The sequence below is a fragment of the Staurois parvus genome, unplaced genomic scaffold (genome assembly GCF_062004578.1).
Source record: "Staurois parvus isolate SC_StPar_1 unplaced genomic scaffold, SC_StPar_1.0 ptg000025l, whole genome shotgun sequence".
Classification (NCBI taxonomy): Eukaryota; Metazoa; Chordata; class Amphibia; order Anura; family Ranidae; genus Staurois; species Staurois parvus.
The window spans coordinates 25,660,603-25,687,115 of NW_028317821.1; the positions used below are offsets into that span (position 1 = coordinate 25,660,603).

At 40.9% G+C, this 26,513-nt stretch overlaps 1 protein-coding gene across 1 annotated transcript in view; it reads right to left on the reverse strand.

Moving 5' to 3' along the window:
- The window catches only part of KITLG (KIT ligand), an 86,842-nt gene extending 64,285 nt beyond the window's left edge, over positions 1-22,557 (reverse strand). The window contains exon 1 of the mRNA XM_089652477.1: positions 22,361-22,557. Coding sequence (XP_089508603.1) covers positions 22,361-22,375 — 15 coding nt within the window. The 5' untranslated portion in view covers positions 22,376-22,557. The remainder of the gene's footprint in view (positions 1-22,360) is intronic.
- Between the last annotated feature and the right edge of the window lie 3,956 nt (positions 22,558-26,513).

The window sequence follows — 26,513 nt, forward strand, 5'->3', positions numbered from 1 at the left end:
CAAGATGTTTTCCGCTGCTTTGTTAATTACAAAAAAAAAAAAAGAAATTGAAAAAAAAAGAAAGAAAAAACAACAAAACTTCTCTACAGCAATAGCAGCACCTGTTAAATCTTGTACTGAGATGTGTTTCGTCTTGTCTAATCCTTTATCAGCCCATTGGCATTGCAGATGCATTGCAGGGTTTTCCAGGACCCCATATATAATAACTTTATAAAGCTAACTTGATTGATGTGTCTCCACAGGCAACCTAATTTGATATACAATGTTCTCAATGATTCCTTGTGACATAAAGGACTTATTAAAACCTTGAAATGACTAATTCCTTATTTAGTGAAGGCAGATTAGACACAATTGGGCTGGTGATAAACTGCAGACTAAATTCTAAAATCATTATGAAGGAAGATAAGTGCCTCCGGTACAAACGAATACATGTCATAACCTATAGAAGGTAATTTACTAGCTGATGTTCAGCTGAATATGCACAGTTCATTTGTCATGTATAACAAATGGTCAACCAGAGAACTAGCAATATATAGAGAAGAGCAGAATATAACAAAAACATGTCAAAAATTGGACATAGACCTTTTTTTCTAAATCAATGCACTACTATGGAGCGCTGCAACTAATTGGAGTACTATTCAAGTGTAGGAAGTGTTCCCGGTATAAAAGATATCATGATAATAAGTGTATAGCAAAAATACAATAAAAATATATATAAAATATGGTATTTTTCCAGAAAGGACAGTTTCATTGTTTGGCAAAGGCGAGAATTTTTTTGAATTCTTAGAAAGACTTAGGACGATATCTGGTTTCTGATGCTACCTAGGTTCTCATTTCATAGAGTTTCCCACTCCTGTGTCTCTTGATCACACAGGAACAAACATAAGGATCTTTGTATTCTCCTTTGTATCCGGGTAAAAAAGCAACCAAAGAAAAGTAGGGGAAACAGTTCAGGATAGATGGCAAAGGGGTAAAAAAAAAAGTTATTGAAAAAGTGATCCCAAAGGGCAAATGCAATTACAACATTTTTACATGACAATGAATGGAGCCATATGTCAGTCTTAGAGACAAACGCAGGTATGACGTGTAGCGGAAATCTTACTGGAGAACATTTTATAGCTATGGTGCAAAAAATGTACCATGTGGGCTCTCTTGCATCTATAGCCGGAACATCTGCTACACTGCATTTTTTGCATTTTTGAAAAGGTTCTGTTTTAATTAACCCAACAGAAAATGATGAATTATAAGAAACTATACACACACAATTTTTAAAATAGTTTAAGGGCTCATGCACATTACAGCTCAAAAAAAGCTGCTTCTACAGGTGTTTGAACATTTTTTTTTCTCTGCTTCTAAACTCCTGTTTATGTTAGCCTAGGTGTCCATGCACACTATAGGCATTTTCAGGAGTTTAGTGGCAGGGAAGGGTAAAGGCAGAAAAAAACCCTCCAAAGTCGCATTCTGGAGAGTCATTGTTGAGCTAGAAAAACACCTGAATGCTCATAAATGCACCTAAATGCTCATAAACATGCATATATGCAGCGTTTGGAGTGTTCGGCATTTTCAAGTGTATATTGATTGTACTGAAAAATGAGCAAACAAAAGTTTTGGAAGCAATGCTGATAAACAGTGCCAGGACAAGGTCATCAACAACCCAGGGCAAATAAGCCAAATTGTTCCCCTCCCCCCTTCATTACGTGCGAGCTTAGGGGATGCTACCCCCTGCAGTCATCCGCTTGTCAAAATACCTTGTATCAGAATGAGTTCACTGGTGCCTCCATCCATACAGTAAACTGCTGCGCCCAGGGCAGCCGCCCCTCCTGCCCACCCCTTTTCCCAGCCCTGCTTATAAAAGCAAATGCCCATAAATTTTCATAAATTCTTATGCAATATGAGCTACTATGAGCATTTTATGCTGCTTTTTCTGACAGAGGCTATGGCATTTTTTCAGCCGCCTAATGTGCATTGACCCTGAACTAATATGCTGTAAAATTCCAAACATAGGACATAAACACAATCAGGGGTGGACTGACAACTCATGGGGCAATAGGGGATCATGGGGCCTGTGTCCTTGCCCAAACTCACAAAAGCCTATGAAAAAGGTACCAGGGGCATCTCATGGGGCCCCCTACTGACCCCGGGCCCTCGAGCAGTGCCCGAGTTTCCAAATGGTCAGTCCGCCCCTGAACACAATTGTATCTTAATATGTGATTGTAGATTAAAAGAGTCAACCTAAAACTGAAGATTGATTATTCTAAGACAGAGTTAAAATACTTTTCAAAGAAAGGTAGACAGCCTTGAAAAACAGCAGTGTAATAGTTTGGTGCTGGAAGTGGTTAGCTTTAAGAAGGGTAGAGGGACTGGAGGATTAAGGTAAGGTCGGGAGGATTAGTTTATAGCTGTGCATACACCAGAAAACATACCACACATATGCTTATGGACAACTGTCAGCCAGGCATTTGACACAGATAACAAATATTCTGTTCAACAGAAGCAGCCTAAAAAGTGACATGGCCAGAGACGAGCCTATTTGTCCAGACACATGGAACAATTGCTAACAAATTAGATTAAAAGGTAAATATAAGCTGATGATCAACAAATCATGTTGATGATCGCCCAATCTGAAGAATGGTAATGAAATTGCCAGTATTGGCAAACATCCTTGGCTAATGATTGCTTGGGGAACAGAAAACTGCTCAACTGGATATTTTTTCCAGTTTCTATCATTTCCTCAAGATAATAATTACACCGAAGTGTCTGTTCCCTGGATGTTCCAAATGTTCATGTATTGATCATTTAAAAACAATTGTGCAGCAGTCTGATCATAACTGGCCTATACATGGCTGCCTTGAGTTTGCAGAAGCAGCCTGATAAATTGATTAGAAGAAAGCAGACAACAATAAGGCTCAGCCATTAGCACTTACTCTTCATTCTTATGTCGGGAACCTACCAGGAGCTTAGCAACTGTCTGTAAACTGAGGGAAAATAAAACTGAGCCAATATAATGACAGCATTTAACAGATGAAACTAATGCTAAAAACTACAGTTCCTCATACATACCTGATACATTAGCTCTTTATCACTGAGCCTTACCAAGTTATAATATGATAAAAGCAAAATTTCACTTTAATATTAATGTAACAATTCCACCAATCTTTGCGATGGAATGTAGCTGTTATATAATTTATTCCGTTTCTCCAGTAAAAAAGTAGAGTAATCACGTCTGTCAAAATCATCTCTAAGGATTTCAGATGCTTCCTTTTCAAGTACAAGTAGAGAATGGCTCAAGGGAGAAGGATTTGCTTTCTATCAGCTGAAATCTGTGTGTGGGAGTGTGAGCGTTTTAGCTGCCAACTTATCTTTCTTGAGAATGCTATTGCTCACCATTATACTTGGCAATCATATAAAAATTGATACAATGTAATTTTTTTTTTCAGTTGGGCATGGCAAAACATACCTACTGGCAATGTACAAGACATGATCGTAAAAGCCGATTGAGAAAAAAATTACAATATGTATGCGCCAAAGAAAGGCTTAGCAGCAGTCAGGCTGCTAGAATGTACCCACCCAAAGGCCAGCACGGGCACAGCTAAGTGTAGGAGGTATGCAATCATTTACTGTTGTATGATTTACAACAATTGTGTTTTATAAATAAAAGCAGCCACACAAAAAAATTAGAAGCACTCAGTAAAACAAAGATTATATAATGTACACATTAGAAGTACATGAATAAGCTAGTGATTGAAGGATGCTTAGCAAATCAAATACACAGCAGTGCTAAGAAGTATAGTTTCAAGAACAAAACTAACATTTCTTCATTTATTACGGGTATTTATATATTGCCATCAAATTACTCAGCTATTTTACATACAGTATACACAGGACATTATTATTTATTTATTTCAGGTACTTATATAGCGCCGTCAATTTATGCAGCGCTTTACATATATATTGTACATTCACATCAGTCCCTAACCCTCAAGGGGTGTACAATCTAAGGTCCCTAACTCACATTAATACATACATATACTAGGGACAATTTAGACAGGATCCAATTCACCTACCAGCATGTCTTTGGAGTGTGGGAGGAAACCGGAGTACCCAGAGGAAACCCACACAGGCAGGGAGAACATGCAAACTCCAGGCAGGTGGTGCCGTGGTTGGGATACGAACCAAGGACTCTAGTACTGCCAGGCAGAAGTGCTAACCATTTAGCCACTGTGCTGCCCTACATTGTACATTCACATCTGTCCTTCCCTCAAGGAGCTTGCAATCTAAGGTCCCTAATTCATACACATACTTGGGTCAGTTTAGACAGGAGGCAATTAAACTACCAGCATATCTTTGAAGTGTGGGTGGAAACCCACGCAGGCACAGGGAGAACATGAAAACTCCAGAAAGGTAGTGCCGTGGCTGGAATTTGAACCAACAACCCTGGTTCTGCCAAGAGGAAGTGCTAACCCCTTGGCTACTGTGCTGCAAATTTTTAAAAAACAACTCCTTTAGTTGGCTGCTGTGAATTCTGGTACCTCACAGAAGCCAATAGGATTGTCAGCAGTATAGTATAATTAGATTTTTGAAGGAAGGTTTCAGGCAGGTAGCTAAGGGTTACTGCAGTTTCAACATTATTTCCTCTTATTTGACACTAGGGAATTGTGATAATGCATAAAATCTGCTCTACATGATAAAAGCATACTTTTTACCGTGTCTCTAAATAAAAAAAAAAAAATAAAAAAAAGTCTGTTTTTGCTGTAAATTCAATGAGTTTGTAAGTTAATTAGTACTCTGCAGTGTTATCTCAGGCAGTGTTATCAGCCTTGTCCAGTTCACCTCTGTAGATTCTAGGGTAACAATACTGTTCCTCCACAGATACAGTACAGTAATTAAACATTATCACCCTAGGACAGGAAGTGTGTTACTGGCAGGATTACTTGGTGTAAATAAAGAGGAAAAGCTTGCAAGAAAAGACAAATGCATCGACAACATCCAATGAATGATAAGCTACAGTACATTCAATTTTTGTTTGTAAATTCTTTTTTTCTGTTGTACACTTATTTCAGTAAAGTTGCAATTTGTTTAACCATTTTCTGATCGCTTACAATACATTTTGTAATGTACAATGTTAATGGGGGAATCCCTCCTGCAACGCTATTGTGTTCTGCCAGTAAAGCAAAATGATCACTGCTGGCTGCTATAGCCGCCAGCAGTAATTGCATGCAAACAATTTGATGGGCTGTTTTTACTAAATCCGATTGATTAATTGAATTCAGTACAACCAGCCTTCCTATAGATGATGGATCAAATCTTGGCCAGTCCCTGCCAAACCGGTCGAGATTCGATCCATCTGTGGCCGGTTTTAGGCCCATGATAAAATTCCAAAGGAGCCTAACAATGCATAGATACACCTTTGCTTATTCAGTGGTAGTAAAAAGGGAAATAAAAAGAAAAGAGTGCTGATACAAATAGTATTTCAAAAGCACCAAACACGTATAAAACCTGAGAAGTAGTTAGTAGACTGTGACAAAAAATGAGTTGTGAGATCACATGCAGGCATGTCCTACTATAAGTTTTGTAATGTACATAAGGCAAATAGCTTCAAAAGATGCAATCTTTTGATTCAAGAAGCCCACAGCCATTAGTCAATCAATGAACATATGGAAATGATGATATTGAAACACGTCAGAAAAAAATAAAACAAACTCATCATCAGCATACAATTATGTCTAATAGATTCTAAACAAGACAGTCCTTTTTACTCAAATTATTAACTCATACACGGCCTTAAACTGTTCCACAATACAAATTAATGTTTTGCAGCTGTATTACAAATGGGAACTGCATTGAAGGCAATGATTACAACGAGAACTTGAACCCCAACACAGCCACTTTTCTGTAAAGCAAGGTCATACTGAATGTAAGCCTCCACCACTGGTTATGCCTACTTCAATTTGCTTACCCACTGTTCTTTAAGCCCCAGGAGTGAGGAAAAGAAGCCCCGCGTAAGAGCCAGAAGTTGAGGCATGTGGCATACACTGGGCTGAGAGCTCTATCCTTGTTCCTTGGGACACCCTGGGCTAGTAGGATGTCACCAAGCACCCGAATTGTCACATTGGAGGAGAAGTGAGTCACATGTTCTCTCATTCCTGCAAGTACTTAGTAAGACACTTCATTTCTCCAGGTAATTGAAGGGGTAGGGGAGCAGAGGAAAGGGAAATATAATTAGCTAACGGGCCTGGCAGCAGAGTCGGCATGTAGCTTTTAGGTTTAACCTAGAACAGTTGAACACAAAAAACAATATCATTTTCTTACACTAGGAACAGTAGGCAGACACTGTCAATAAATACCATTAGTTTATGTAAATATGTTTCTTGCATAACCAGAGATTTTCAATCTCACCTCATCTGTGAAACCTCCATAACATCATCCCACAATACTCTGAATTAGAAGCACAGACTGTGTTGTAAGATAAAAGGGTGCGCTAAGTTGATTTCTACATATAGCACATGGATCTGAAGCATCTGAGACTTTTCACACATTGATTGTGTGTACAGGCATGTATGTAGCCAGATTGTTATCTATTTATATTACATATAGACTAGATCCCTTTCCTACTAGGCTTGGCATTTCCGTGTAGAGTTATTAGAACATTTCACCATAGTGACTGATCCAAAGCAATATTTAGATTGCTACTTACATATTCAAGGAATATTTTTTCATTTGCAATGAATCAACAACATTTGGTATTAAAATTACTATAACATAATAATCCTGTTACACTGGAAAAAGCCTCCCCCCCCCCCTTTCCCCTTCCCATCGCTGCAGTTTTGGAATGGATTGGTGAGAGCAGCACTACTATTTTATAGGGCTATGTCTCTGAATCAAGGCTGTCCTAAGGAATTTCAAAAAAGTTTGGGGTAGCTGGACAGCACTGGATGCTACAGATAGTCCTATCATTCTTACCTATTGTTGACTGAGTTTTACTACCTCATTTATGTGATCTACTGACCTCTGAGATTTTGTTTGTATTATGCCATGGCCACCTTGCTGTTTTTAGATCCTACCTTTGATTACAACATTTTGTATTGTGAGAATAGTGCCTATGTAGACAGCTAGGCTTCTGCTCAGCCTGCAAGCCATGCTTTCTGGTTTTGTTCATGTACTGTTTTCCATTATACTGGGCAAATAGGTGGATAATACAGGGAGAGAAGCACGTTGGGGTGTGGACAGGTGGGTGAGAGGGAGGGAAGAAGTTATACTTGTGTTTTGACGATCCTGCGTGACCAACATGAGACAGTTGTGGCCTTCCTTTGTTACTGCCTTTAAAATGTTCAATAAACAGAATTTTCAAATAAAAAAAATACTATTATACCATAATAGACATTTCTATTAGTTCTACTTTTTCAGAATTACTTATGGTGGGGGGATTGAAAATTTGGAGAACTCTCTGTTTTACTTTGTTGATGGTATAGAGCAGGGGTGGCTAACCTGTGGCTCTCCAGCTGTTGTGGAACTACATTTCCCATGAGGCATTGCAAAGATGGGAAGTTACTGACTTGCAGAGGCATGATGGAACTTGTAGTCCTGCAGCAGCTGGAGAACCGCAGGTTGGCCACCCCTGGCATAGAGGAATGGTAGCTCTGCATACTGAGGCATACAAAAAGTTTAAAGAAGAATTCCAAGTATGGAATTTTCTAATTGGATAAGATCTGCCTGGCCCAGTAAGAGAACACTTTGCACTCAATGAGAAAATGCAAAGCATTCCCTGAATGGTGCCCATGCTGAATGGGCAAACTCCTGTGTTCAGAATGCAGCAGGGCAGCTGCTTGGGACATGACCTGTGATTTCCAACTTCTAGTGGGATTCCACTGGTACTCTATATGCATAGTTACATTGCTCCAAGATGGACCAATGTACCCATGTACAAAATGTCATTCTTGGAACTTTTCTTTAAGCTCTTGTAGAAGCCTAATTCCTAAATGTAATCTTACAGGAAAAAAAATCATCAATCTATAAGATATCATAGATCTTATTTATATCCTAAAGGGAATATATGTGTTTGCATTAGCAGCCAATTAGATTTAATTGCTTTTTCTAAATTGCTTAATAAAAATGACAACTAGACTCTGGTTGGGTCTTATAAGCTAAACTAAGACTTTTTTATTTAGTGTTTATAAATTAGCTCCAAAGTACTGTAGTAACATAATAGGAGATGTAATGTGTTTCAGTATTACATTGCCTAGAGAAACACTGCATCCATTTATCATAATCAATTTCTATTTGTGGTGGGAATCTTCACATGCATTGGATTTTATCAGGAATAATGACTAGTAATAATGGCCTGGTGTGGCTGTCTACACTTGGGTGGAAATGCCAAACGAAGAACTCTAATTTCTTTTATTGCATTATAGCTGCCTCATTGTGCACTTCAGTTAAGGACATTTGATTCCTTTTCTTCGGCTGGAGCATTATTGCATTCTCTAACCATATCCTTTACCTTTATTTCCTGAACAATAAATGTGGGTTAAGGGAACTAAATTCACAAATGAGTTCTACATCGCAAACGATCTGTCCACTTTATACCGTTCATAATAATATAACAGGCAATGAAAAGTAATCTTACCCCAGGCAATCATAATGGGTCACATATCAAGCTGCACTTTTGAACAAAGAATTTATTTGGAGAAATGTAAGAGCTTGTGAGTTTCAGCAAAAGTCTGTACTAATCACATGAAAATACATAATAAGAGATCCTTAAACTTTCCTTCTTAAAGTGATAAGAATCTTATGCAGATGAGCTGAAAATCCAGACAGGCATGAGGTTTATAGGTGTTGGCCCGCAGAGAACAAAGCCTGGGGCAGCCAAGACCAGCATAAATTATCATTTAAATTTACTTGACTTTTTTTTTTCAGGATTCACAGAACTTGTGATTACAGTGAAAACATACTTCCACTGTTTATAATTCTGTACATACTTGTCTTAAATTAAGTAACACTTACAAGAAGAGATATTGGTGTTCAGCAGTGCTTGTGATATTGTGTAGCATTTGGATTAGTGCATGTTTAACAAGAAAAGTTTTGACAGGGATGAATGGAAGGGAGGGGGAAGTAATCTGTGATACTAGATGCAGTCGGTGCCGCATATCACAGCTGGAAACAATAACGCCTGCAACAGGTTTATCAACCTGCATTGTACCCCCCACCCCGAGAGAACTAGTCTGCAGGCATCACAGACATAGGATTGTGGCCTAATCCAGCTACAGAATCTGAATGTAATGCCCCCTATACATGATCAGAATATTGTACGCAAAAATGACGTTCTGAAAGCGATCACACAATAGTCTGATCATTAGTACACAGCAATTGTCCAAAACAAAATACAAAACTTTTTATCATACAATACTGGATCGTATGATTTTCATTTAACCAGTACAGTAGGCGTTCGAAAATACAATACAGATATTTATTTCAGGCACTTATATAGCGCAGTTAATTTAAGCAGCACTTTACATATATATTGTACATTCACATCAGTCTGTAACCCTCAAGGGGTGTTCAATCTAAGGTCCCTAACTTATATTCATACATATACATACTAGGGCCAATTTAGACAGGAGCCAATTAACCTACCAGAATGTCTTTAGAGTGTGGGAGGAAACTCACGCAGGCACAGGGAGAACATGCAAACTCCAGGCAGGCGATGCCATGGCTGGGATTTGAACCAACGACCCTAGTGCTGCCAGGCAGCAGTGCTAACCATTTAGCCACTGTGCTGCCCAAATACATTACATTCTTCAGAATTTTTATTCTGCTGTTAAAGAATTTTCGTAACTTTAGTAACCTCTTCACTTTTGATATGAGACTAGCATGCAGAAAAAAACAGACAATCATTCGTCCAATGTTCTGATTGTGTATACGGGGCTTATGAGTGGGTGTCATCTAAACTGTTTGAAATGCTTTAGCTCAGAAAAGATAGCCAAAGAGCTCAAAAGGCCTCTGCATGCAGAGTCAGCTTATAGCATTTACTAAACACTTCTATACCCTTTGGCAGTTGGCAGTTGGCAGTAGGCCATGTTATGTGTACATTTCCAGCATGATCATTATCCTGACTGAGGAGTAGCCACAACATCAAGAGATTTTTCAAGCATATTCATAGCCAAAACTTTGCTTCTACTTTTAGAAAGACTAAGAAATAGTTTTGAACCCTTGTTAGTATATTTTTTGCTATCTTTGTACCATTGGAGCAATTTTTCCTTCACTACCTGTCCCAGAGACACAACAAGAAGTGAGAAGAAATCTCTACAACATGAAGGGAACTCCCTTCTTAGCCTGTTGTCACTGGAACAAAGGTACCCATCAAAAGATTTAGACTGGTCATTCACAGGCTTAAGACAAAAATAATGAATTTCCCTATTGAGCATGGATCAAAAAAATCTCTATTACTGATTATGGTATTTAGACGGCACCTGTTGTGTCCTGACCTTATCCCTAGGTTCACATCTGTGCAGGTGGTGCAGCTGTGGATCTGCACAAAAATCCGTGCAGCCGCACCACCCGCACAGAGAAATGCAGACCCGCGAGCGGGTGCCATTAGTTCTAATGACACGCCGCCCGCACTGGAAAACGCAACCGTACTGGGAACCGAGGTTCCTGCGCTTGCTGCGTTTTCCAAAGAAGTGCAGTTCTTCCCTGCGTGTCAAGGTCACGGGAGTCCATTCAAATGAATGGGCTCTCGTGCCGTGCAAAACACGGCCCGCATGGCCGCATATATGTGAACCGGGGCTATAAGAATTTCAGATGCAGTCACTATGCATCTGACAATCCTCCACCTGGCTCAGGTTTTTTTCTGCTAAGAGCGCTGGTGTTTTTTAAGCTAGTATGCATGAACCCTAACATTTTGGATTTTCCATCACTTTCTGTCTCAGGGACAATGGTCACCAGGCTAAACAAAGAGAGTGGAATTGCATGCAGCAATAAAAGCTTGACAAGGGATGTAATCCATGCCCACTCAAACCAAAACTGACCAAAAAAAATAAAATTTTGAGCTATATGTACATATGAATTCAGTGTACTAGAAGCTGATCATGCTATGTCCCATATACAATATTAAGTGATAATCACTAGCAATTTATTCTGAACCTATAAGAAACTGCATAAAGTTTAAGCCAGTATCAAGGCCTCACTCCTTTGCTTACTAATATAAAACATTCAACTTGGCAAAAGCTTTAGATCTCCCACTACAAAATGGTATCATAACTAATATAAACTGTTTATTTTAATAGTCAACAGAGCATTATGCAAGTAATGATCCACATTGCAAAATATAAATGTATGTTTATTGCAATGGCCATTAAAAACAAAGTTAAAGTTTACAGCAGATCTAAACCCAGAACAAATATCTAATATATTGCAGTTTACCAGTCCTTAGATGTGGTGGCTGCATTAGGTTTCTGTTTTCCCCGTTATTTTCACCAGGTGATGCTGTGAATAACACACTTTTTGTACTCCATTGTGTCTATGGAGGGAGCCATGGTTGTTATCAATGTTGGATTGTAAGTTCCAACAAATTCTCTTTTTATTTTTTGTGGGGGGGTAGTTATGCTTTAATAACTTGATATAGCTCTGATCACATGAACATCATGTGATTTCAGATACACAAGGCATCTACTGCCATGTAGCAAGTTTTAAATAACAGCTACAGGAATATTGCATTCCAGCACAACTGCAGGCACTTTCAAAAATATTTCCTGGACTGCTCTTTATTAAATGACTTGGGTGACCTCTTCACACCAAAGACTTGCATGTTTCCATTTACTAATGAATTGACCGTTCCCATTGTTTGATACCATGACTCATGCTTCCACTCCCATTTCATGAAACTCCCAATACAGCTGGGTGAGCTCTAGCAAAAGCATGTCTATGTTGTATTTTAATACAAATCAAAAACAGCAGAAAACAGGGTTGGTTTGATACAAAACACTAAAACATTAGCCATGCCAGTAGAAACAAACAAGCCTAAATAATCATAAAATATATTATACACAAATACCAGAGTTGCCTGACTACCAGTCCAGACCTGTTTAAAGCTAACGTCATATAAATACAAACTTTACAGAGTCCAGTATTTAATGTTACTAGTTAACTGGAAGACAACAGTAAAATCCCTACATGAGAAGTATACTTTATGATGGATCAAAGAGCTTAAAGGTTTTCCCTAGAATACACTAATCTTCCACTAAGCATTGATATTGTAAAGGAGATACCTGGGTTACAGACTGATAGTAAGACTAAACATTTCACAGAAAATATATGCCAAGTACATATCTATGCAAAGCAAAGGTCATGCATGGGAGTTTAAAGATGAACTTTAATCTACTTATATTTTGACTTCCCTGGCTCCTTCTGCTTCCCCCTATCAGCATGATACCGACATTTTTAGGTAAAGCCTTTCCATTTTCATCACATGCCTTATATTAGACCTCATCCCTGAGACTCTGTGGTGGAGATATACTAAAACTGGTGCACACAGAATCTGGTGCAGCTGTGCATAGTAGCCAATCAGATTCTAACTTCAGCTTGTTCATTTACACTTTTCATAATAAAACCTGGAAGATGATTGGTTTCTATGAAGAACTGCATTAGATTTTGCATGCTCTAGTTTTAGTAAATCTCTCCCCCCCCCATGTCTCTCTATGCAGAGCAGGCAGTTCCTGGCTGGTAGGAGAAGCTCACAGTGTGCAGTGATATCAGAATAAGCCATTTCAGTACAAGAGATAAGCCTATATAACTGTGCAAAATGGAAGGTAATGCTGGAGTTCAGCTTTAAGTTTGAGACTTACAAGAAAGCTAAAGTCAAGGTGATGGAAAATGTCCATGGTTCTCTGGGAGATGACATGCTCAAAGTTTACAGTGGATAAATTATCACTATCTCATAGCTGAATCTGACAAATTAAGTTATTATTGGATTTATATTGTGCAAACAGTTTGCGCAGTGCTTTACAAAATGAAGGCAGACATTACAGTTACAATACAATTTGCTACAAAGGGAATCAGAGAGCCCTGCTCGTTAGATCTAAGTTAAGGGACATACCGCATGAATGTATTAGAGCTGGTTCACACCAGAAGTTAGTGTGTGCTGGTGTAGTACATAGTGCCGGTGCATTGATTACAGTGCATCCCATTGATTACTTTTTTTGTTTACTTTATTGAAAAGTTACAAAATGACATGTGGTGTAGTGCATTGCAACAAGTCCACCACAGCTCCCTTTCCAAACCACTCATGGCCAAAACTGCATGCTTGCTTCCACCATGTACAATGTGGAGTTAATGCATGATGATGCCAAGAGACCGTACACAAATGGAAGCTTCTGGGAACAGAGGGCAGCTCCGGTGGAGGATAGGGTAAGTAATAGACCTAATGAGCATTTAACCCTTTCAGTGGAAGCACAGTTGGTCCTGGAGTTGGACTTTAAAGTAACTGGATTTTTTAATACCACACTAAAAACAAAAGTGTTTTTGTAACGCTTGGCTACCAATCAGAATTGAACATTAATCAGCCTGCCTTTTGATGAACTGTGGCTCTTTCTCTGCAGAAATACACCAGTGCTCTTTGCTTTGTGTCATTACTAAAGCTATAAACCAGTAAAACAATCCCTTCTCTAGAACTGGTATATGTAACACAAAGCCCAGTAGAAAAAAAAAATGATGCAACAAAACGGGAGTGACCTGTTCATTAAGTGCAAATTCACACATAGACTAAATCTGGCAACTGGTTATTGTTTATAGAAAGTCTTTCCATGAAGCCAAGGCATTTTTATTCAGTTGGTAATACTACTCCATCCTGCTACACTAAATTGGTTTCCAGGCTATTGGCAATCATCCTATAGGAAAATGTTACATAAGCTGTTGTCAGCCATTGAACAAGTTCATAATTTCGGGATAAAAGAAAGCTATTCATATTTCAGAGTCCTATTGGGGAAATTATTATTTAGTTACTGTTTTCTAGATATGCAGTGAGTGAGGGAATTCCCTCTTAGTGTATTAATTTATTACAGTTATTTATTTAGTGCCTTAGGGTCTTTAGGGTCATCAGTTCAAATCCCAACTACGACATTACCTGTATGAAGTTTGCATGTTCTCCTTGTGCCTGCGTGGGTTTCCTCCCACACTCTAAAGCCATGCTGGTAGCTTAATTGGCTCCTGTCTAAACTGGCCCTAGTATGTGTGTATACACAAGAGACAGGCACCTTAGATTGTAAGCTCCTTGATGACAGGTTATAGAGATAGGATATCCGACACAGGGTGATTGCTGTGAGGATATATACAACGCTCCCAAATGCCACCTCTTATTCAAACTATTGGAAAGGAAAAGGGGCCATTCATTCACCAATATCATTGGTCAATATAAAATGCTGTTTATAAATCTATACCATTCTCTTCATGTAGAAATTTGTTTACAACTCCTGAAGAAGCAATATTATCGTGAACAGGGGCGGACTGACAACTCATGGGGCCCCCGGGCAATAGGGGATCATGAGGCCCCTGTGTCCTTACCCAAACTCAAAAAAGCCTATGAAAAAGGTACCAGGGGCATCTCATGGGGCCCCCTACTGACCCCAGGCCCTCGGGCAGTGCCCGAGTTTCCAAATGGTCAGTCCGCCCCTGATCGCGAAACATGTTGAGTTACTACAGCCATTGATATCAGAATATCTGTTTTCAAGCTTTACTTTTATTGTGGAATTTATCAATACCATATGTACTTATACGATTTGCATCTGCATTGAGTGTACAATTCCAATCATTCTGGGAGTACATTCTCTGTAGAAGATTTTAATAATTGTTGTACGTCTATGTATGTTCAATAAAGCAATCATTTTACTTATTACTTTTGTAGTGCCTATGAAGTCCACGAATGACCCCTTTTCCATTCCTTGAGGACAGGGACTGATGTGAATGTACAATATGTACACATAAGGCCTTTTTCCACAGCTGTCCTCTTTGAACATATTCACTACTTAGCACATATGGCACTTTTGCAACATCTGTGTCTGTCCCAATCTATTCTCCATCTTGTGATGTAGGAAAATGGACCCTTGCAATCTCTGTGCAGGCAGATGTGCATACATTTGCATCAGTGTTCATCCAATCGATCCTGTTCAGGTCTACAAAAACTGAAAAAAATGCAAACTTTTTCCATTTGTTTTGCAGCCTTAAAAAGGCTCTTATGTAGGCAGATGCAAATGGCCACTTATGTATGTGAGATAGGGGCCTTATATTGCAAGGGAATGATGTGAACATACAATATTCGTAAAGGGCTGTATCAATTTTCAGCTCTATTTGAATACCTGGGCAAATTAAGTAAACTTTCCAGCACAGCATTGTAGGACCTGTAGTTCACTAGACAATGAGGAAACCCTACTCTGCTAGCCCTTCTATCTCTCAAGGAAGCTCTTCTTGACAATTTTCCAGTTCACTCCATTTATCTTTTACAAGGATACAAATAGGACTTAAGACTTTGATAACTGATAATGTCTTTGGCCTCTGCTAAACAAGTTTATGAAGTTTAACTCATTGCTCACACAAGGTCACTGACCAGATGTGGGCCAGGAGATGTTATTGGCCATTACAGACCGGAGGTGAAGTGTACCTCTCACCTCTGCCACATTCCAGCTTTGATGACAAACCCTGGCAAAGTTGTATTGGAAACCTTTAATCCTACCCTACTTCAAAGTTATTTTGCTTTAATACTTGTACCGAGTATTACAGGAATCATGTAACCGCTCTCCAGTGAGGTCAATACATTCAAAGTGCATGCATTTCGCTCCTGGATTTGGAGTCTGTAAGGAAGTACAAGGGAATGTTTGCCTAATATGGTTTGAATGTTATCACCTAAAAATGTAAATAAAATACAGGAAAGCTGTAGATATGTGAAATGCTTGTTTATTTAAGGAAATACCTGTTTTATGAGGTGCCCTTGACGGAACTTCGTTTCACAGTACTAGCAGACGGTGTTGTCATCTCCATATTGACAGATATTACAGTAAACGCACTAAATCAATGCCACTGCAAGACGTCTGCAGTTTATAAATGGAGACAATGTATTTCCAATTTTGCAGTTAAGAGTTGTGAAACCCTTACTAATATTTGTTATGTGTTCCTATTCACACAGCATACCTAAAAATGGTTTAAAAAAAAAATATGCCGTACCTTTCTAACTGTTCAGTTGGTGCAGGATTATACATAGTACTAAGTTTAAATTGTTTAAATTTCACCTGGTTCCTCATAAGCTGTCCGAAATTTGCTACTTGGGTGGCCCTGCCACCGGCCTCCCACTATCCTGCGATCGAAAAATCAAAGGAGCCGGGCAGACAATTGCCAGGCAAACAGTGCCTGTATCCAATCAGCTGCAGTCTCTGTTCAAGCATTCTGGCAGTCGCTGGTGCCAACTCTCTATAATAGCTACAGCGGGAGATTTGTCCAAATGTGCTGCATAGCATGGCTGGAGGAATCTGTTAAATATTTTTTTGTTCAGACAGCAGACTGATTGGCCAGCTTGAATATGCGATTAGGGGACTTAAGCTGGCCATAGATGGATCAAATTCGATCAATCTACGGGGAGGCTGATTGTATCCAAATCGATCCACTGATCGATTTAGGTACAACCATCATATTGAATTTTTAGCATGTGATTATTGCCAGCAGCTATAGCTGCTAGCAGTAACTATTGTGTTCCCCTGGGAAGGAAAGCTAAAGGTTCCCCCCTCCCGGCCAGGAGAACACAATCCATGAATCAACTTCAGTACAACCAGCCTGTTGAGTTTTTTTGGTGTGATCACTGCCCATAGCTATAGCTGCCAGCAGTGATCATTGTATTCTGATGGTGGGGAAACCTCCTGGTGTCAGAATACAACAGCACAGTGGGAGGGATTCCCCCATGAACATTGACTGTGACCCTGCCTAAAGTTTGACCATAGATTATGCAATCTTCTTTCCTTCATCCAGTTTGAATGAAAGAGCATCACTTGATTCCCCCATCAACACAGTCAGTGTTCATGGGGGAATCCCTCCCACTGCCCTATTGTACTCTGACAGTGGGAGGTTTCCCCACCATCAGAATACAATAATCATTGCTGGTGGCTATAGTATCTAGTTTGCAACTGATAATGAGATCTGCCGGCACAGTACAGACAGGGTTAATAAAGACAAACATAACTCCCCCAGTCCCTTACACAGAAGGGGAAAGCTATGTAGGATTTTAAACAACTGAAAAGGTAAACAGCAATTTCTAAATATTTTTAAATGTGTTATGAGAAAGGAAACATGTAACAAATATAAAGTATGTGTTATTCCACATTGGCTGTAAAAGTGGAAACACTGCAAAGGGATCATTTACATTGTAGCTTTACAGTACTGCTTTCCATGATATATAATGTTAACACTGCAAGCAGGAGAGGTGGCTAACATGTATACATTTTATATAACTATGTATATAATAATAAACTAGGAATACAGAATTTAAAGTAACTTGTAGCTTTGCAATGGCCCTTCCTACAAATACATGATTTTGCCTAGAGTATAGAATAATGTTAACGGGAGAAGAAGAAAGTATTGTTTTATATTTCCTGAGTGTTCTATGTGTGATCTGTGTGTTTAAATGTATTACCTACAATGCAATGGAGTTTATTGTATTTATTCATGCATGGAACTGAATCCATGTGCAGTGTAGGTCAACATCTTGCTTACAGATGCAAATACTGTTAACCATGTGCATTATGTCAAATGTAATGTCTTTCTGAATTAATCCATTATCGTATTCCCAGTACAGAGATCCATCTGTTGTAAATCTATAAGGAAACGGCATAGCGATCCAAGGTGCTGAGCTACATATACATTGAACTGGACTTCCAAGTTAGTACTGGGCCTGTCCAGCTGTGTCCCACAGCAGCTACATGATCTAATGACTGTAGCTATGTCCTTGTAACAAAACCTATACAGGAAATGTATGCATCTGCCATTTCTGGCCTCAGCTTTTAAAATGCTATTTGCCTGACATCCACACTGGTCCAACAGCTTCAATACTGTCCTGATATAAATAATGAGTAAACAGGTCAGGAGCTCAGACTTCACTTGCTGCATATGTGATTAGAGCCAATGACCGAGAAAGTATTGATGGAAGAGACAGCCATGCAATTAGCATTTTCAGAAGGTGTTGTATTTCTGTTTGAGATATCGAAAAACAAGACAAACTGCAGTGACAGATTACAATGATATCCAGAGAGCAAACTCCTCTGTGGGTAAGGATTTGCTCTTTGAGATATCTGTGCATGGCTGCACCCACTGTCATTCAGTCCCAGTCCTGTCCAATGACCAGCATGCACCATGACATTTTACTTTTTATGAATGCAATATAGTCATATCAGCAGGGAAGGTTCATGCAGTAGAAACTCCCTGGAAGTTAGAATCGATTGACCTCTGGCTGTGAATTCACACAATCTTAACATTCCAGAAAACTACTGTCATAATTACTGGGAGATACAGAGAGGGCCACAAGGCAAATGCAACTTGCTGACATTTTCAAGTGGCGTTTTATCCCAAAATGCATTATGCATTGGAGGCTGCAGGGCTCACACTGATCATGGGATCTGGCCAGGGTGCACTGCAAGCCCTCAAATTATTAAAGCCTATAGCATTGATGCCGCTGGGCACAGTGGAAACCAACAACCTAAAGCCTGTTTTGCAAGTAGGATCTCCAGTAGGAAGAAAGCCAAATATCTCTCAAAAGCACAATAGCATAATGCAAAAAGCAACAAGTCAATTCTTCCTCAGGAAGGAGAAAAGAATCCCTAGTGTGATTTCCCCTACCCCTAGCATTCTGCATTCTGTGCCAGCAATCCTAAGCACCCAGTGCTCTACGCCAGCTCTGCTCCAGGCTGGTACCAATGCTATTGTGTACTCTATGCCACCTCTGCCACAGGATGGCACCAATCCTATGTACCATGTACTCTATGTCACTTATGCCCCAGAATGGCACCAATCCTATGCACCGTGTACTCTATGTCACTTCTGCCCCAGGATGGCACCAATCCTATGCACACTGTAATCTATGTCACGTATGCCCCAGGATGGCACCAATCCTATGCACTGTGTACTCTATGTCACGTATGCCCCAGGATGGCACCAATCCTATGCACAGTGTACTTTATGTCACGTATGCCCCAGGATGGCACCAATCCTATGCACAGTGTAATCTATGTCACGTATGCCCCAGGATGGCACCAATCCTATGCACTGTGTACTCTATGTCACGTATGCCCCAGGATGGCACCAATCCTATGCACCGTGTACTCTATGTCACTTCTGCCCCAGGATGGCACCAATCCTATGCACAGTGTACTTTATGTCACGTATGCCCCAGGATGGCACCAATCCTATGCACAGTGTACTCTATGTCACGTATGCCCCAGGATGGCACCAGTCCTATGCACTGTGTACTCTATGTCACGTATGCCCCAGGATGGCACCAATCCTATGCACCGTGTACTCTCTGTCACTTATGCCCCAGGATGGCACCAATCCTATGCACTGTGTATTCTATGTCACTTATGCCCCAGGATGGCACCAATCCTATGCACCATGTACTCTCTGTCACTTATGCCCCAGGATGGCACCAATCCTATGCACAGTGTACTCTATGTCACGTATGCCCCAGGATGGCACCAATCCTATGCATCGTGTACTCTATGTCACGTATGCCCCAGGATGGCACCAATCCTATGCACCGTGTACTGTAGGTCACTTCTTCCCCAGGATGGCATCAATCCTTTGCACCATGTACTCTATATCACGTATGCCCCAGGATGGCACCAATCCTATGCACCATGTACTCTATATCACGTATGCCCCAGGATGGCACCAATCCTATGCACCGTGTACTCTCTGTCACTTATGCCCCAGGATGGCACCAATCCTATGCACCGTGTATTCTATGTTACGTATGCCCCAGGATGGCACCAATCCTATGCACCGTGTACTCTATGCCACGTCTGCCCCAGGATGGTACCAATCCTATGCACTGTGTACTCTATGTCACTTCTGCTCCAGTATGGCACCAATCCTATGCACCATGTTCTCTATGCCACTTCTGCCCCAGAATGGCACCAATCCTATGCACTGTGTACCCTATGCCACTTCTGCCCCAGGATGGTAGAAAATCTTTTGCAACCTGTACTCTATGCCATTTATGCCCCAGGCAGGTACCAATCTTATGCATGGTGTACTCTATGTCATTTCTGCCACAGGATGGTACCAATCCTATGCACTGTATATTTTCTGCCTGCTCTGCCCCAGGATGGTACCAACCCATTACACTGTGTACTCTGTATCACGTATGCCCCAGGATGGCACCAGCCCTATGCACTGTGTACTCTGTCACTTCTGACCCAGGATAGTACCCATCATATTGCATGGAGTATTCTATGCCAGCTCTTATGCACTGGGTATTCTATACCACTTTTGCCCCAGAATGGCACCAATCCTATGCATTCAGTACTCTATGGCAGCTCTGCCCCACACTGATAGCAACCATTTGCACACAGTGTTCTATGGCAGCTCTGCCCCAGGATGGCACCAACCCTTTGCACCCAGTGCACTATGCCAGCTCTGCCCCAGGATGGCACCAATCCTAAGCACCCAGTGCCCTATGGCAGCTCTGCCCCAGGATGGTACCAATCCTAAGCAGCCAGTGCACTATGACAGCTCTGCCCCAGGATGGCTCCAATCCTAAGCAGCGAGTGTACCATGCCAGCTCTGCCCCAGGATGGCACCAATCCTAAGCACCCAGTGTTCTATGGCAGCTCTGCCCCAGGATGGCACCAACCCTTTGCACCCAGTGCACTATGCCAGCTCTGTCCCAGGATGGCACCAATCCTAAGCACCCAGTGCACTATGGCAGCTCTGTCCCAGGATGGTACCAATCCTAAGCACCCAGTGCACTATGCCAGCTCTGCCCCAGGATGGCTCCAATCCTAAGCAGCCCGTGCACTATGCCAGCTCTGCCCCAGGATGGCACCAATCCTAAGCACCCAGTGTTCTATGGCAGCTTTGCCCCAGGATCGCACCAACCCTTTGCACCCAGTGCACTATGCCAACTCTGCCCCGGGATGGCACCAATCCTAAGCACCCAGTGCACTATGCCAGCTCTGCCCCGGGATGGTACCAATTATAATCACTCAGTGCTCTATGCCAGCTCTGCCCCAGGATGGCACCAATCCTAAGCACCCAGTGCTCTATGCCAGCTCTGCCCCGGGATGGTACCAATTATAATCACTCAGTGCTCTATGCCAGCTCTGCCCCGGGATGGCACCAATCCTAAGCACCCAGTGCACTATGCCAGCTCTGCCCCGGGATGGCACCAATCCTAAGCACCCAGTGCTCTATGCCAGCTCTGCCCCGGGATGGCACCAATCCTAAGCACCCAGTGCTCTATGCCAGCTCTGCCCTGGGATGGCACCAATCCTAAGCACCCAGTGCTCTATGCCAGCTCTGCCCCGGGATGGCACCAATCCTAAGCACCCAGTGCTCTATGCCAGCTCTGCCCCGGGATGGCACCAATCCTAAGCACCCAGTGCTCTATGCCAGCTCTGCCCCGGGATGGCACCAATCCTAAGCACCCAGTGCTCTATGCCAGCTCTGCCCCGGGATGGCACCAATCCTAAGCACCCAGTGCTCTATGCCAGCTCTGCCCCGGGATGGCACCAATCCTAAGCACCCAGTGCTCTATGCCAGCTCTGCCCTGGGATGGCACCAATCCTAAGCACCCAGTGCTCTATGCCAGCTCTGCCCCGGGATGGCACCAATCCTAAGCACCCAGTGCTCTATGCCAGCTCTGCCCCGGGATGGCACCAATCCTAAGCACCCAGTGCACTATGACAGCTCTGCCCCGGGATGGTACCGATTCTAATCAATCACTCAGTGCTCTATGCCAGCTCTGCCCCAGGATGGTACCGATTCTAATCACTCAGTGCTCTATGCCAGCTCTGCCCCGGGATGGTACCGATTCTAATCACTCAGTGCTCTATGCCAGCTGTCTCCCTGGGTGGCACCAATGTTCAGTGAGGTGCACATCCCCCCCCCTGGCTGTTCTGACATGCAGGCTATAAGACCCCATGAGGAGCCCCCTGTCCCCCGACCTGTAGATATACTTACAGAACACCTGTGTACACGGGGGGCCCCGCGGGCACCGTCCATATCCCCCTCCATACATAGTGTACGTCCTGTGCTGGAGAGCGGAGCACACATGGTTCCATACAACACCTGGATCTATGACACGTCTGCCTTCCAGCCAAACTCATCCCCAGCCACTTACTTTTGTCTTCTTCATAAGGAAACGATGCCGCAATCCAGTCCAGGGAGCTCGGATACGATCCTTTTAGCTGTTGTGGAGCCCCAGCATATTTCATCTAATCCGTGCATTGGCTTTCTTGGAGTGTGCTGAGGAGGAGGACGGGATGACTTCGCTGCCTCTCCTGCTGCACTCAGTAATCTCCGGGTAAGCCGCTCTCTAGATCATAGTCAGTGTGTGGGAGTGGGCGCCCTCCTCACTACTTATACGGGACACGGCCCCCTGCTGGAGACATGGATGAAACGACACGCCCGCCACTGCCTTATATGGCACTCAGCTCAACACCTTCAATGCTCGGGACATCGTCTGCATCAGCACAGCATGTGTGGGACTATTACTACAACGATCCTGACATTGCCAAACCTGTACTTCACATATCATACTGTACCTGTTCTACACATATCAAACTATACCTGAACTTCACATATCCTACTGTACTACACTTCACATATCCTACTATACCTGTACTTCACATATCCTACTGTACCTGTTCTACACATATCAAACTATACCTGAACTTCACATATCCTACTGTACCTGTACTTCACATATCCTACTGTACCTGTTCTACACATATCAAACTATACCTGAACTTCACATATCCTACTGTACTACACTTCACATATCCTACTATACCTGTACTTCACATATCATACTGTACTACACTTCACCTATCCTATCGTACCTGTACTTCACATATCCTACTGTACCTATACTACACATATCAAACTATACCTGAACTTCACATATCCTACTGTACTACACTTCACATATCCTACTATACCTGTACTACACATATCCTACTGTACTACACTTCACATATCCTACTATACCTGTACTACACATATCATACTGTACTACACTTCACCTATCCTATCGTACCTGTACTTCACATATCCTACTATACCTGTACTTCAAATATCATACTATATCTGTACTTCACCTATCCTATCGTACCTACACTACACATATCATACTATACCTGTACTACACATATCATACTATACCTATACTTCACATATCCCACTATACCTGTACTTCACCTATCCTATCGTACCTATACTACACATATCATACTATATCTGTACTTCACCTATCATATCGTACCTACACTACACATATCATACTATACCTGTACTACACATATCATACTATACCTGTACTACACATATCAAACTATACCTATACTTCACATATCCCACTATACCTGTACTTCACCTATCCTATCGTACCTATACTACACATATCCCACTATACCTGTACTTCACCTATCCTATCGTACCTATACTACACATATCATACTATATCTGTACTTCACCTATCCTATCGTACCTACACTACACATATCATACTATACCTGTACTACACATATCATACTATACCTGTACTACACATATCATACTATACCTATACTTCACATATCCCACTATACCTGTACTTCACCTATCCTATCGTACCTATACTACACATATCAAACTATACCTGTACTTCACCTATCCTATCGTACCTATACTACACATATCAAACTATACCTGTACTACACATCCTATCGTACCTATACTACACATATCATACTATACCTGTACTTCACATATCCTACTGTACCTATACTACACATATCATACTATACCTATACCACACATATCATACTATACATATACCAAACATATCATACTATACCTATACCAAACATATCATACTATACCTATACTACACATATCATACTACACATATACCAAACATATCATACTATACCTATACTACACATATCATACTATACCTGTACTTCACATATCAAACTATACCTGTACTTCACCTATCCTATCATACCTATACTACACATATCAAACTATACCTGTACTTCACCTATCCTATCGTACTTATACTACACATATCAAACTATACCTGTACTTCACCTATCCTATCGTACCTATACTACACATATCAAACTATGCCTGTACTTCACCTATCCTATCGTACCTATACTACACATATCCTACTATACCTGTACTTCACATATCATACTGTACCTATACTACACATATCCTACTATACCCGTACTTCACATATCCTACTGTACCTATACTACACATATCATACTATACCTATACCACACATATCATACTATACATATACCAAACATATCATACTATACCTATACTACACATATCATACTGTACCTGTACTTCACATATCCTACTATACCTGTACTTCACATGTCCTACTGTACCTATACTACACATATCCTACTGTACCTGTACTTCACCTATCATACTGTACCTATACTACACATATCATACTATACCTGTACTTCACATATCCTACTGTACCTATACTACACATATCATACTATATCTGTACTTCACATATCATACTATACCTGTACTTCACATATCCTGCTGTACCTATACTACACATATCATACTGTACCTGTACTTCACATATCATACTATACCTGTACTTCACATATCATACTGTACCTGTACTTCACATATCATACGATACCTGTACTTCACATATCCTACTGTACCTGTACTACACATATCATACTATACCTGTACTTCACATATCATACTGTACCTATACTACACATATCCTACTATACCTGTACTTCACATATCCTACTATACCTGTACTTCACATATCATACTGTACATATACTACACATATCATACTATACCTGTACTTCACATATCCTACTGTACCTATACTTCACATATCATACTGTACCTTTAACACGCATATCCTACTGTACCTATACTATGTATATCCTACTGTACCTATACCACGCATATCATGCTATACCTATACCATGCATATCATCATATACCACGCATATCCTACTGTACCTATGCTACGCATATCATACTATACCACGCATATTCTACTATGACTATACTACACATGTCATACTGTAACTATAACACGCATATCCTACTGTACCTATACCATGCATATCATCCTATACCACGCATATCCTACTGTACCTATACTACGCATATCATACTATACCTTGCATATCCTACTGTATCTATACTATGCATATCCTACTATACCTATACCACGCATATCCTACTATACCTATACTACGCATATCCTACTGTACCTATACCATGCATATCCTACTATACCTATACTACGCATATCCTACTGTACCTATACTATGCATATCATACTATACCACGCATATCCTACTGTACCTATACTATGCATATCATACTATACCACGCATATCCTACTATATCCATATCCTACTATTTCTATACTACGCATATCACACTGTACCTATACCACGCATTTCCTACTGTACCTATACCACGCATATCCTACTGTACCTATACCATGCATTTCTTACTGTACCTATAACACGTATATACCTTAGATTGAGGGTTAGGGACTGATGTGAATGTACAATATATATGTAAAGCACTGCGTAAATTGACAGTGCTATATAAGTACCTGAAATAATAATAATATCCTACTGTGCCTATACCACGCATATTCTATTATACCTGTACTACGCATATCCTACCATACCTATACTACGCATATCCTACCATACCTTTGCTACGCATATCATACTGTACCTATACTAAGCATATCCTACCATACCTTTACTACGCATATCATACTGTACCTATACTACACATATCCTACCATACCTATATCACGCATATCATCCTAAACCCATACCACACATATCTTACTGTACCTATACCACGCATATCCTACTGTACCTATACCATGATTGTCATACTATGCATATCCTACCATACCTATACTACGCACATCCTACCACACCTATACTATGCATATCCTACCGTACCTATAGTGCCCATATCCTACCATACGTATACTACACATATCATACTATACACAGGGCTGGTGCTGGACTATTTTGTGCCCTAGGCAAGACCAGTTACTTGCTCCCCCCCAAAAAAAGATAAATAAATAAAATGTAAAAACGGTAGATATGATTAAATCCAAAAAACATGAAATTGCGAAATTTCTTTTCATTTGCAAAAATAAGTGCCATAAGATGCCACCAGCAAAAATGTTGAAGACAAAATCAGTATCACAGACAGACTGTATCTGTGGCTAGCAGGCTAGAATTCTC